The sequence below is a fragment of the Nerophis ophidion genome, linkage group LG20 (assembly GCF_033978795.1).
Source record: "Nerophis ophidion isolate RoL-2023_Sa linkage group LG20, RoL_Noph_v1.0, whole genome shotgun sequence".
Classification (NCBI taxonomy): Eukaryota; Metazoa; Chordata; class Actinopteri; order Syngnathiformes; family Syngnathidae; genus Nerophis; species Nerophis ophidion.
Window position 1 is genome coordinate 32437969 of NC_084630.1, and position 15240 is coordinate 32453208.

The 15240-nt window shown below is 38.7% G+C and overlaps 1 protein-coding gene across 1 annotated transcript; it reads right to left on the reverse strand.

The window, feature by feature from the left end:
• Nucleotides 1-1226: 1226 nt before the first annotated feature.
• On the reverse strand, nucleotides 1227-12920 carry rps15a (ribosomal protein S15a). Its single transcript, XM_061880994.1, has 5 exons — nucleotides 12761-12920; nucleotides 9698-9835; nucleotides 9551-9630; nucleotides 9251-9336; nucleotides 1227-1354 (listed from the first exon to the last, which is right to left on the reverse strand). The coding sequence occupies exons 2-5, from the start codon at nucleotides 9828-9830 to the stop codon at nucleotides 1261-1263; spliced, it is 393 nt and encodes a 130-aa protein (XP_061736978.1). The 5' UTR covers nucleotides 9831-9835; nucleotides 12761-12920; the 3' UTR covers nucleotides 1227-1260.
• Between the last annotated feature and the right edge of the window lie 2320 nt (nucleotides 12921-15240).

Genomic DNA, 15240 nt, shown 5'->3' on the forward strand with positions numbered 1-15240 from the left:
CCTGTGGCTGGGCTAAGTGATTAGAACACCTAATTCTCATCATTTGGATGGGTGGCCAAACAGTTTTGGCAATAGTGTATTTACCGAGATGTTCGAAAAGGAGGAGGAAGAGACATCTTATTTTATGCAATGCCTTCTTCTTTAAAAAGTAAAATAAATATTGAGGTTGATTGGTTTTTAGATAGATTCCACATACCAGATACATCTATCCATTTTATACCACTTGTCCTTTTCAGGGGTTCAAATAAAAACATGGAGGAATTTAAGAATGAATATGATAATCCATTAAAAAGGTTAAGGACAAAAGTGAAACCGACTCAAATGTTAGATAAAAAGTGTTACCCTTTATAATCAACTTGTTTATCCAGAAGGAACATTGATTGGAGAGCAGCTTCTCCAACTTTGTGTTGAAGTACTCCAGGGACATTTAGAGGCAGCTGACATGACTGGAGAAGCATGTTAGTCTGCTAGCTGGTACACCATGTTTCTCACTTTAAACGTTTGCATATTAAAAATATATGTAATGATGGCCTCGATCATTAGGCATTACAGATAAAAGCTTAGCCACATCCATCCATCCATTTCCTACCGCTTGTCCCTTTTGGGGTTGCGGGGGGTACTGGAGCCTATCTCAGCTGCATTCGGGCGGAAGGCGGCGTACACCCTGGACAAGTCACAACCTCATTGCAGGGCCAACAGATAGACAACATTCACACTCACATACCTGGGCCAATTTAGTGTTGCCAATCAACTTATCCCAACTTAGGAGAATATCTTAGCGTGCAAAAATACTTCTAATAAACACGCTGCACAGGAAGCAGCAGCATTAGAAGTCATGAGGGAGGCGGCTGCCGTGTGCCCACTAGGAGCTCCTGGACAAACATGTTCCATTAGCAGCCTGTTAGCTCTGCTCTTCTAAGGTCAGGGGAACACTCCCAGGTGCTCAGAGACAAGACTAGATGTACTCAGGATGGAGCTAAAAGGAGTTCACACAAAACTACATGGGTAAGAGTCCAGGAAGCCACAAGAGTATTAAACATGTTCAGTTGCATCTGAACATTTACAACTGGTTAACCACAGGGAGCAGATTAGGTAAGAGGTAAGTAGATGTTCTGATCAGTTTACAAAAACATGTGTCTTACTGTAATTTTCTTAGTTTCAATGAGAACCCATCAGTGTTGAACATTCTTGATTGAAAATGTTAATAAATCAAGCAGATCAAGAGCTTTTCCCTGGTTAATTTTATTTTATTTTCAGTTTTTAGAAAAAGAATCCAAGGATTTTGCCTCCTGTGTGTTTCCGTCTGGCTTCTTCATGGTCCATGATGCCAGCTGAGGTTGTCAGTACAATATATCTGTAGAGAGACAAAGCAGTAATTAGAATGCTTCAATACAACCATTCAGACTTAGGATGAATTAGTTTAAAGCATTTGAGAAGCTTCATTTACAGTACTTCTGTTCATACACCTGCTGCAAAAAAATGTTTTAATTCAAAGTTCTGCAGAGCACTTGTAATGTATTTATTTCGTGTGTTAAGGACTAAAACTGAAGCAGGACTAGGTTCAGAATAATAAAATTTAGACCTCATTAACTAAGAATGTTTTAAAAATATGACCAATAGTATTTCAGTAAAAAAAAAAAAAAAGTACAATGAAATTTATATCCAAACACTTTAATAGGATAAATAACATGTTTTAACTGCACTTTTTTAAATCAATACTCAGTTCGCATTTTGTTCATTTCCCGTTTTTTTCAAACATGCATACAATTCATGCAATGAAATGCATCATACATTTCTAGTTGTTTCACTAAAGTACGTCCAAAAAGGAGTAGGAATACACAGACATACTTGCCAACCCTCCCAAATTTCCCATAGACTCTCCGAATTTCAGTGCCCCTCCTGAAAATCTCCTAAATTTCACCCGGACAACAATAATGAGTGCGTGCAATCAGTGTGTCCTCTACAACCTGTCGTCACGTCCACTTTTTCTCCATACAAACAGCGTACAGGGCCCCACACATGTTGTATGTGGCTTCTACAGACACACGTAAGTGACTGCAAGACATACTTGATGAACAGCCATACAGGTCACACTGAGGGTCGTTGCATAAACAACTTTAACACTGTTACAAATATGCGCCACACTGTGAACCCACACCAAACAAGAAGGACAAACATTACGGGAGAAAATCCGCACTGTAACACAACAGAACAAATACCCAGAATCCTAACTCTTCCGGGACGCTACAATATACAACCCAGCTACTACCAAACCCCGTCCCCCTTAACCCCCATCTCCCGAATTCAGAGGTCTCAAGGTTGGCAAGTATGGACGCAGAGCTTATTTAATCCTACCCCTTTTCATACCATAGCAATTTTATCCAATGTCCTTGTTTTCTGTAACAGAACACTGAACAAATAAATAAATATAACATAGTAAGCAAACAAATATTCAATACGTAAATAATCTTTGTCTCTTATAAAAAAAGGGAAAAAAAAGGGTTCATGATGTTCATCATAATTCTTGCTCTGTGTACTTTGTGAATGAACACTTGTAGTTTAAACAGTCTCTTAAACTGAATCATATTGGTGCTTTGATTTCTTTGGTTAATCCATTCTATTATTTAATTCCACATACTGATATGCTACAAGTTTTAAGTGTTGGATGAACGTACAAATGTTTTAAATTTGATTTTCCTTTAAGGTTATATTTCTTGTCTTTTGTTGAGAGGAAATGTTGTACATTATTGGGTAGCAGGTTATATAGTTTGCTTTATACATAATTTTAACTGTTTGTAAATGCACCAAATCGTTGAATTTCAATAATTGTGATTTAATTGAAATTTGACGATAATATTTGTGACTTGAATAAAAAATTGAAATTTGACGATAATATTTGTGACTTGAATAAAAAGCAAGTACTAGTAATATTGTTTTAAGCGCGAATGCAGATTAACTATAGCGGCGACATGTTCACTTTCGTTAGTCCTTATGTTTACATCGAGTGGTCTGTTTCTACAATTCCCTGCTCCCTGTAAATTTATTCTAGATCATAAATCATACCTCTCAACTGGAAAGTAGATGACGGAGAATGTAATACGAGAAGTTAGTATACTTTAACCGCCATTTAGGATCCAGAACTGGCAAGAACGACGGGAAGAGACACTAAGTCCTCCCACCCCGTTTCTCCGCAAGGATGGCGGGTAATTTTTCATCAAAATGTGTACATTCCAGCAGTCTTCACTTTGACGGCAAACCTTATACAATAAGTGAAGTTTCATGTTTGTTTTGTCATCAGTGATGAAGGGGGGGAAAAAAGCAAACTATTATTATTTAATTCAATGCGCTATGTATGCTTTAAATGATCAAAATACATCATTATAAATGTGCCTGTTATTACATTACATATATACTTACATCATATATATAAAACCCTAATGGTGGTGTTTGGATGTTTTAAGGGCATTAATGTAGAATTGAGTGGCTACCGTAGGCTCCATTGTAAGCGGATGATTGCATTTATTTAATATTTAGAATGCATTAAAAAAACATCCATTGTCATGTCTTTCATAATGATTGTGAAGGACAGGAAAAATTAAAAAAATAAGTGCCGTTCCCCTTTACGTTTGGAGGTCCAATATTCCTCTGCCCTGCAAGTATGCCAGGCAACTTCAACCCTCTACTGACACCCTCCCCCCTTCACATCCCATCTCCCCGGATTGTAAATAACCAAATGTAAATAATCAAATGTATTTCTAATGTATATACTTGTTCTTATGCTAGTTGAACTCACTATGTTCTCTGCTCGCTGTACATATAAGTCAGACCTACACTGTTTCAATGTCCATTTCTCTGATGATGCAATTGTTAATTACTGAAGTGCTGATACCAACCAAACCATCCTCATCCCACCCCCCAGATTGTAAATAATTAAATATATATACTCTGATGATTAACCTGTGTGATGACGGTATTATGGTGATAGTATAAATTTGTACCATGAATTGATTTACGGGGACCCTGACTTAAACAAGTTGAAAAACTTATTTGGGTGTTACCATTTATTGGTCAATTGTACAGAATATGTAATGTACTGTGCAATCTAGTAAAAAAAGTTTCAATCAAAAAGCCATCATTTTCAATTTATAAAACCTCAGCTAAAAAGTAACATGTTTTATCAAACTAAATGTATGACTGAAACTTTAGATTTTATTTAGTATTCCAGTAATTTTTGGAATATTTTTTTCTATTAATCGGATAAAAACTCTGTAGCCCCAATGTTCATTTTAGAGAGCAGTTTTGACGTTTTAGCTTGCCATAATCACTAAAATAAAATTACACTTTCAACAATTTTTCTAAATGCTTGTGGTCACTGCCAAACAGATTACAACACATTTCTATTTGTTAACTCAAACAATTAGTCAAAGCAACAGAATATAAAACAAAGCTTTTTTTAAACCACAATAATTAAGTAATCATTGCAGCTTTGAAATGTATTGCCTTAGAAAGCCAACAACATTGAAAGCAAATCCATACAGTAACGGACAATGAAGTATTTTTTACATAAGTATTTTTCCTCTAAAAGGGAATTAAGGTTAACTAACAGACACGGGCATTCTTGTAAATCTGTGTTGGCTTTTTTAAGATGGCAGACTATAAAGAGACTTTTACATTTATGTTTAATTAATCTCAAAAGTTCTATGAATTAGAAATCTAATTCCTGAAACGTGAGTCTTATCAGCCAGTGGTGACACTATGCATATTGCATTGAAGAGTGTGACTATTGATGGTTGAGACCATGCGCACTTTTGAGCGTTTTGCGGGCAACGTCCAAGTACTGACAGTGTACTCCAGTGTACTTCTACTTTGCACTCAAAAGTGTGAGTACGCTAGCGCGCAAACAATACAATATCTTGTCATGGTCGTTTTATCACAATATTTGAAATGTTAATGACACAATTAGCAATGCACTCTCCGAGCATGTCATTTTCTATTTATCTATAAACTTATTTCATTTTTCTTGAGGAGTCCAGGCCCTATCTAGGGGGCACAGGTGGCAGCAATTTGGGCTGGATCAAAGTCACAGAACAAAATAAGTGAACGATATATATTTTTCAAATGCAAGTCATTCACAATCCCTATGCAAGACAAGAACACATCTTTTCTTACGCATTCTAACGAGTAAATAAATGCGATCAAAAGTTTATATACAATGGAGTTAATAGGAGTCGCTCTATTCTGCCTATAAAGCCCTTGAAAACCCATCCTAACTCCTCCATTAAGGTTCTGTAGACATGATTTAAGTATATATGTAATTTAGTACAGTGCTCATTTATAATATATTTGGTATTTTGATCATTTTAAGCATAAAAGGCGCATTAATTTCCAAAATGCATCACAAAAATCCCCTTTTTCCTTCCACAACCTCACTGATCACTACTCACCGCAGACTTCATTAGAGCCAACAAACATAAAACAACATCACATATTGTACAATGTCTCCTGTCATTAGGATGTTGACTGATAGAATTGTGTTATATTCAGATTTAGATGAATAATGACTAAATCCTCACAAAGAAATGGGGGATGGAACCAGGCGTCTGTGTCTCACCATTTTCGGGTCTAAATTGACTGTCAAAGTGTTCCAACTTGTCGGATTACATCCTCATCCTATTATCCATGTGAGAGGCATGATTTATGATCTAGAATAAACTTTCACAAGCACCAAGGCGAAAAAGCAGCTCACCAGCCAACAATGTCAACAGAGCCTTATAGTCTGGTGATCACGTCGCTGCAATAGTTCCCCTGCATTAGCGCTTATAATTACATCACAAATACTTGGTTAATATTCAAGTTTAGGTGTACATAGTGTTGTTAAAAATGTGTTATTTAAAGACTTGAGACTCAGAAAAAATGTTTGCTCCTAAATTTTAATTAAAAGGCACCTTTACTCCTAGTGAAAAAGCTAAGTGCACAGCACTGAGATGTCTCACAAAAATGCGATAAACGGGCCGCACAAAACTGCCAAGCGATGTTTTTATTTTCTGCATTAGTTTTTTTTAAATTGTCATATACAAATAACATCAACCGTATTTATAGTTATTTTACACTTTAATAGTTTGTCCACTATTTCCGTTTGTACCAAATCATGTTTTGAAATGCAAATCATGCCATATTTTACCTCACCCTTAGACACGGGAACATAATGTGCATTATATCAAAAATCTCAGTATCACTTTGTTAGATATTTTGATCTCCTTTAGAACTGTAGACCTAATAGTATTATATATATATATATATATATGTATAACAAAAAACTCAACTGCCAAATTATAAATCAAATGGCTAAAATAAAAATAAACATTCCCTTAGTTTTCAGGCAGCATTTTTAACAAAAATGTGCTATTTAATCTACTGTACCACAAATTTAACTGCACTGTCCACACATAATAGAAGATATTTTTTTATACTGCGCAGGGAATTCAACATCCGTCAAGACTCCATTAGTGTGTCTAAATGTTTATACGAGTTATTGGCTGGCGTTCAAATAGATCAGCAAACAAATACAGTAAATTGTGAAAACAAATAGATGAACAATGCAACAAAACCACAAGTTTTGTTCTTAAAATAAACTACATTTTTGCCAACTCTGCAATATATATGATTACTACTAACCATATATTTACAGCATTTTAAATAAGGTAGATTCATTTAGACCTGTTTTTGGAACAATTACCAGTCAAAGCCATGACACTAATAACGGATTGCCACTGGATTTGAAACAGCCACGTAACGACATGCACGGCGACGGACAATTTTGTTTTTATTCAGGTCATTGTGTCCGTTTCCACCCCCTGCAGAACGTCAACATGTCGTTGACGTTACGCATTCCAGTGCTAAATAGTTTCTGAGCTGGATGCCACAACATATTTAATTTAGCTAATATCTGCTCGTTTTGTACAGGAAGTCATGCACAAACGTAAAATAACTTATCCAGTTGACATTAAAATTAAGGCGGATCGTATTCTACACTTTGAAACGTCTTAATGGGCGGTCAAAGGTTTTCAGACAATTTCACTTCGACACAAATGGATGAGGACATGCTGATTCTGGATGTCCAAAATTAAAGAACAAACAGGCATATCCCGGGAAGCTATATGGGGGCTTGTGTCAAATACCAGCTGATACAGAGGTGACGGGCTCGCCAGAGATGATGTTACTGTTTGCTACAAAAATTAAAGTTGCTTATCAAGGCAAAACTGTCTGTGATGATGTTCAGCACCTTGTTATTAATGACAGGACCAAGTTTTTTTCGCTTCTGCTCCTCTGGAAGAACATAACGGTTTGTGGTTCACTTTTTTACAACTTTATAAAAAAGATCCTGTTAACGTCTGCGCAATTTCCCTGCACGATAGAGTTGCACCAGAATAATGATGGGGATTGCTACACCACAAATGGCAGCACTCTTCCATGGTGAAGCCGGCCAGCAGCCATTTTGAAACCCGTGGAAATACGGGGCAAGTTTCACGCCCTTGGCACCCCCTTTAGGTCCAGAGGACAAATGTACGTTAAGCATGTGTACTTGTCACGCGGCAATATGTCACCCCACAAACATAGGAGTCTTCCACACTGTGTCGCTCTGATATCACCACTTGAGCAGTTAAACTGCCGGGACAATTGTGACAACAACAAAAAAATACAGTTCATTTCCCCGCACAAGAGCAGATCTGTACAACAGTTTCATAAAGAGGGGAAAATGTGAAATAAATGACGATGCTATTTCAAATCAGCCTAAATGACAGAACTTAAAAAAATGAATCACTCTGTAAAATGATGTTTATGTACTCTTCTTAAATGAATGCAGCACGAAATACATTGCTAGAATTAATCTCACCAATATGCTTAACTTCCACAACTAAAACATTGTATTTTCTTTCCTCGCCAATGGTTACAACATCCCAAACCGGTATAAAAGGAAATCTGAAATCTCCGGTCAACAAATCTGATCTAAGTCTGGAGAAGCTACCACATGGCAAAAACCTGAACACATAAAAACAGGCAACATAGGAGAGGCCATACGAGAGGGAATAATGGTGGTTTTGGGACTTTTAAGTACCAATAAAAGACAGGGGAAAAAATCATGGAGAACAGAGGCTTCATAATCTGAGCGACCCTGTATTGTTGACAAGAAATGTTTACACTAGCTTTCTTGGTGCTCACCAAGTAAGCTTGCTTCATGATTGGCATCTTTTGCACCACGCCACATTTTCTTGGGAGGTAGATGGGTCATACTTGAACCTTCAAGGTACTCAAAGCACTTTGACACTATTCCCACATTCACACACTGATGGCAGCAGCTGCTATACAAGGCCCTAACCACGTTCCATCAGAAGCAACGTTGAAGTGTCTTGCTCAAGGACAACGGGGGATCAAACCAGGAAACCTCAGGTTAATGGCACGGCCGCTCTAACAACGGAGACACGCGTGACCAGTCACGTCAAAAATACACCTTCTCATTGGCTACTAATGAATATGATAGAACTACAACTGGTGGTTGTAATCATCCAAATATGATTAGCAGCAAAGTAGACAGCGGAGGCAAACAAATAAGCTAGTGAGCTTGTTTCAATACTCCTGAGATCGTCTTACCGTCCTGCAACTCAGTGTGGCATTTAGGCAAGACGAACAATAGGTACCTGCAGGTGAGGAGAGCTTTCAACAATGTTGTATATTGTATTTTTATGGATATTTTACTTGAAACACAATAGTTTCAATGCAAACATTTATGTTAAAAAATGCGGATTTCTAAGTCTTCAGACATTTCACATGCCTGAATAGAAATAAGACATAGGATAATCGGACGTTTGCTATCTTTAGTCAAAAGGGGGAAACTCAAGACACGTGTCCCCAGAAAATGAGAAATAAGAATATAGCAGGGCGAGTTAGCGGATAAAGCTTTCTGTGCCTTGCCTTCACACTTCTTGCTGAAAACAAACTGTGCTGTTGCAAGCTAAAAGAAACTGAAAAACTTAAAAAAAAAATAAATAAAGTGAATTCTGTCAAGGTAAAATGCAGTTTCAATATATGTAAAGCGAAAACACCAAATTCAGATGGAATGAAAAGGACGTACAGCAAATAAAACTGTTTAGGTTAGCAGGTACCTCAAGTAAAGGATAGATTTATAATCTTTGTGAAATTAACAGATTTTTTTATAACGAGCAAAATGCATTGTCAGGTATCGTATTCTCACCCAAACTGTCTTGAGGGCAACAGGTTATTCTGCCACTTCTCCAGATCATTGAGTTGGAGATCAAAACGTGGACTGATCACGCCGCACTGTAAGATACACACAAAAAAATACTACATATATAAACTGTTTTAACTATTAGCAGTTGCAGAAATCACTTCGACTGGGTGCTTTGGCTTCAACAGCAAGCAAATGTTTTAATAAAAACATAACAGGAATATATATACAAGACAATCTAGATTTAACAGTTCAAAATTTCACATGCTTGTACAAAAAACATCCAGTGACATGACAGTACTGTACCTTGTTCAGCCTTCCTGTGAGATTGACGACTATTTTCCCGGCTCTGTGGTCATCAATGATCTCAAACTCACCAATGTAACCTGCAGACAATATCAACATTAATACCGCATTTATTAACACAACTTTATAATAATGTGAAGACCCTACCGTGCTTCATCATGACGGTAAGGAAGCGCACAATGACCTTGGAGCAGGGCCTGATGAGGACCTGGCGTTTCCCACGCTTCTCAGCATTGTTGATGCACTTCAGAGCATCTGCGAGAACGTTCATGCGCACCATGATGCCTACAATCACAAGAGAATGAACACACATTGTTAATATAACAATAGTTCATCATTCTAAGGCCATGTCCACACGAATACAGATACTTAATATAACAATAGTTCATCATTCTAAGGCCATGTCCACACAAATACAGATACTTAATAAATGCACTTATCTCTGCGTTTAGGCCTCTTGTCCACACGCAGACGCATACTTTTGTCTTTAAAAACGCAGACTTTTGAAAACACTGGCCAAAGTATAGCGATCCAAAACTCTCCGCAAAAACTGAGACTAGCCATGACGCCATTTCCAAGCTCAACAACACTGCCTTGTTGGCTTTGAACACGCTATAAGAGGACTTACTGTATGCTTGATCGTAAACATGCTGCTCTTTTCACTCTACATTAATAAAAAAAAGACACATCAAAACGGGCTTTGCGTTACACCCGCCGGCGCAAATGACAGTCAACTGTTTTGGATATTATCGCTGTGGAACCTCCACCTGATGATGGAACAACTTTGACAAACAACACTTTTTGCTGTGTGTTATAAGGTGCAACGTTATGTTTTTAGTCCTTGTTTAGCGACAAATCATGAAGTTAACTTCCGTGTCTTGATTCCATTTTTGTTGATGGAGCCAGGCGCAACCGTGCTCGTGCGCAAAACCCAACCAAGCAACTACAACAAAAAAAACAATGTAGCGTCCTCCTTGTAGTGTGTACTGATGCTTAAGACAATATACCCTTCATTACACATGTACCATATCATTATATCCATGATTAAATGCTTTATAATTCCTTGAGAGTTTTGCAGAAACACACGCAAGTCCGTGTGTTTTATAAAGGCACTTAAACATGCAAAATGGTTTACTTGGCTCATTAGTGCGTGCTGAATTTAAGAATAATGTACACTTTGCTGCACATGTAATACATCACCATAATTTTTATGAGTTTTGGGCTTCAACAGGACAGGCGTGCATGCACTCTTTAATAATGTTCCCAGGCTTCGAGTACATACATGCTGGTTTGAAAGACAATTTACATGTCATTGTACATCTTGTGTATCAAAATAAACATAACAGGAGGTGTAATGCTGCACCAAGTCAGATGTTGCTGCTTTTTTCAGGCTTCAGCTTGGACAAAATGTGCATGACAGCAGGTGTATGCGTTTGTGTGTAGACTTAAGAGTTTGAAAACTACACTTGAGGGGATGGAGACCGTTTAAATGGCCAACTGAAACCCACTACTACCGACCACGCAGTCTGATAGTTTATATATCAATGAGATGTTAACATTGCAACACATGGTTTAGTTTACTAAATCACAAATTTTAATTTCCCGCTGAGTTTCTTGTTGAAAACGTCGCGAAATGATGACACGTGCGCGTGACGTCTCAGGTTGTAGCGGACATATTAGCCTAGAACCACACATGGCTAAATGTAGTCTCTTTGCATCGCATAATTACACAGTAATTTGGACATCTGTGTTGCTGAATCTTTTGCAATTTGTTTAATTAATAATGGAGACTATAAAGAATAATGCTGTAGGTGGAAAGCGGTGGATTGCAGCTGCCTTTAGCACCGAAACACAGCCAGTCATTCTTTGTTTGTTATGAAGCTTTAACACAGAGCGATCAAGCGAACATATTTCTTTACGTCAACCAGCAAGTTTTGGATGGGAAAATTGTGATATTAAGTCGGCTCTTACCGGAGACTTCAGTGGATTATGGGACCTCATCCTGCACCTCAAAAATGCAGCTGTGATCCTGGCTCCTCGACTTCTCTGAGAGACACTGGCGTTCACCACAGCCATCCAACTTTTAGGTATGACTTTAACAATATCACTAAAACACTATTAAGACAGTAAGTAGATAGAGGATCTTCCGGAATTATCCGCCTTGAGCCGTCGCCTTTTCGCTAGTACTTCACGCTAAATGTCCTCATCCACAAATCTTACATCCTCACTCAAATTAATGGGGAAATATTCACTTGCTCGGTCCATATAACTCTACAATCATAGCCAGCATTAGCTAAACAATGTGAGGAGCCCTACAACCCGTGACGTCACGCGCACATTGTCTGCTGCTTTTTTTATTAGCGGCCAGAAGTTGTGAACTTTATCATCAACGTTCTCTACTAAATCCTTTTAGCAAAAATATGGCAATATCGCGAAATCATCAAGTATGACACATAAAAAATAAGAAAATCTAATTTCAGTAGGCCCAAATGTGTTTTTAAAACTATCCGTGTGGACATGGCCTAAGAGACAAGACGGTATGGAGAAAAAATGTTTTAATTTCCTGTAGCCTTTCTGACGTTTTCATTAATTTGAGGATATTTACCTACAGTTTCTTACTTACAGAAAGGTCAACGTGGAGCTAACTAATGTCTCCAAATACTGCTACATTTGTTCCACATCCACTTGACTTCCTTTCACCGCGCTGCAAACTAAAGTGCAACTGCTTTAAGATATTTTGATAAAGAATATTGATACATGCAGCACACAAAGGAGATATGGCAACAAGAAGCCAAAGCGGAGAAAGGGTCTTCACACACCGGCGGACTCAAGGAGATGGCTAACGACAGCTAGCTCACGAATGAGGTATTTGAGAGTTACCACGCTGCCAAAAATACGATAGAGGCCTTACGAAGACATTTCGGTTCCTGGCTAACAAAGCACAACCTCCGGTCAACACAAACGTGGTCTAACGTCCGGGAAAGTTGTTCCTTTCAAAGGCGCGTACAGGGTTGCTTAGGCCGAGCGCGGTGGGTGGCAGGCAGACATGACTCCCAAATGTTGCTCGGCAACGGTTTAAAAACTCCATAATCGGTAAAAAGCGTTACCACATAAATACGCTTTGAAAATATTACCACGGTGGAACAATTAACGAGAAGATGCCAAAGATATAGAGTAGATGGTTGGTGACAACATTGAAAGACATCTTACCGGTTCTGCAATATGGCGGAAAGAGGAAGTGGTTTACAGCTGCAATGCATTATGGGAAAGGAGAACAGTCTTTCATGTGAAAACGGAATGATCTAATAATGAAATAGATGCATATTATGTTATAATTGTATCGATTGTTCCTTTACTTGAAATTAATATGTAGCGTATTTTTAAGTATTCAACACCCATTTCGAAACCTTTAAATTCAGTATTCAAGGTGTCCCCGAGCGTGTCTAATGTAAGCGAGCACCCACAAGCGGTGAGGGTGAGTAACTACATATTTTGTTGCAGATTGATTGATCGATTGAAACTTTTAATAGTACAGTGGTTCGCAACCTTTTTTCAGTAATGTACCCCCTGTGAACATTTTTTCAACTCAAGTACCTCCTAATCAGAACAAAGCATTTTTGCTTGAAAAAAAGAGATAAAGAAGTAAAATACAGCACTATGTCATCAGTTTCTGATTTATTAAATTGTATAACAGTGCAAAATATTGCTCATTTGTAGTGGTCTTTCTTGAACTATTTGGAAAAAAAGATATAAAAATAACTAAAAACTTGATAAAAAACAAACAAGTGATTCAATTATAAATAAAGATTTCTACACATAGAAGTAATTATTAACTTAAAGTGCCCTCTTTGGGGATTGTAATAGAGATCCATCTGGATTCATGAACTTAATTCTAAACATTTCTTCACAAAAAAAGAAATCTTTAAAATCAATATTTATGGCAGTCCGATCCCTGTACGATCGGTGTCAGAGCTTGGTCCACATTGCTGGCAGTAAGTCGGACACGTTTCCAGTGAGGGTTGGACTCCGCCAAGGTTGCCCTTTGTCACCGATTCTGTTCATAACTTTTATGGACAGAATTTCTAGGCGCAGTCAAGGCATTGAGGGGTTCCGGTTTGGTGGCCGCGGGATTGGGTCTCTGCTTTTTGCAGACGATGTGGTCCTGTTGGCTTCATCTGGCCGGGATCTTCAGCTCTCACTGGATCGGTTCGCAGCCGAGTGTGAAGCGGCCGGAATGAGAATCAGCACCTCCAAGTCCGAGTCCATGGTTCTCGCCCGGAAAAGGGTGGAGTGCCATCTCCGGGTTGGGGAGGAGACCCTGCCCCAAGTGGAGGAGTTCAAGTACCTAGGAGTCTTGTTCACGAGTGGGGGAAGAGTGGATCGTGAGATCGACAGGCGGACCGGTGCGGCGTCTTCAGTAATGCGGACGTTGTACCGATCTGTTGTGGTAAAGAAGGAGCTGAGCTGGAAGGCAAAGCTCTCAATTTACCGGTCGATCTACGTTCCCATCCTCACCTATGGTCATGAGCTTTGGGTCATGACCGAAAGGATAAGATCATGGGTACAAGCGGCCGAAATGAGTTTCCTCCGCCGTGTGGCGGGGCTCTCCCTTAGAGATAGGGTGAGAAGCTCTGCCATCCGGGAGGAACTCAAAGTAAAGCCGCTGCTCCTCCACATCGAGAGGAGCCAGATGAGGTGGTTCGGGCATCTGGTCAGGATGCCACCCGAACGCCTCCCAAGGGAGGTGTTTAGGGCACGTCCAACCGGTAGGAGGCCACGGGGAAGACCCAGGACACGTTGGGAAGATTATGTCTCCCGGCTGGCCTGGGAACGCCTCGGGATCCCCCAGGAAGAGCTAGACAAAGTGGCTGGGGAGAGGGAAGTCTGGGCTTCCCTGCTTAGGCTGCTGCCCCCGCGACCCGACCTCGGATAAGCGGAAGAAGATGGATGGATGGATGGATTTATGGAACATATCCACAAAAAATCTAGCTGTCAACACTGAATATTGCATTGTTGTATTTTTTTTTTCACAGTTTATGAACTTACATTCATATTTTGTTGAAGTATTATTCAATAAATATATTTATAAAGGATTTTTGAATTGTAGCTATTTTTAGAATATTAAAAAAAAAAAAAGCATACCCCTTGGCATACCTTCCAATACCCCCAGGGGTACGCGTACCCCCATTTGAGAACCACTGGTCTAATGTAAGCGAGCACCCTCAAGCGGTGGGGGGGAGTAACTACATAATTTTTTGCAAGTGATTGATTGATCAATTGAAACTTTTATTAGTAGATTGCACATTACAGTACATATTCCGTACAATTGACTACTATATGGTAACACCCGAATGAGTTTTTCAAACCATGTTAATTAATCATAATATTAAACCCAGATTCCGATCCAACAAGGTCTTAACTCATTCCATTTCTATGCCACATCAATGTGGAATGCACTCCCAACAGGTATAAAAGTAAGTGCATCTCTATATTCCTTCAAAACTGCTCTAAAACAACACCTCCAGTCGACTTCAACCCTTTACTAATACCCTCCTCCATTCACATCCCATCTCCCTGGATTGTAAATAACCTAATGTAAATAATCAAATGTATTTCTAATGTATATACTTGTTCTTATGCTATCTGAACTCACTATGTTCTCTGCTTGCTGTACATATCCTACTAAGTAA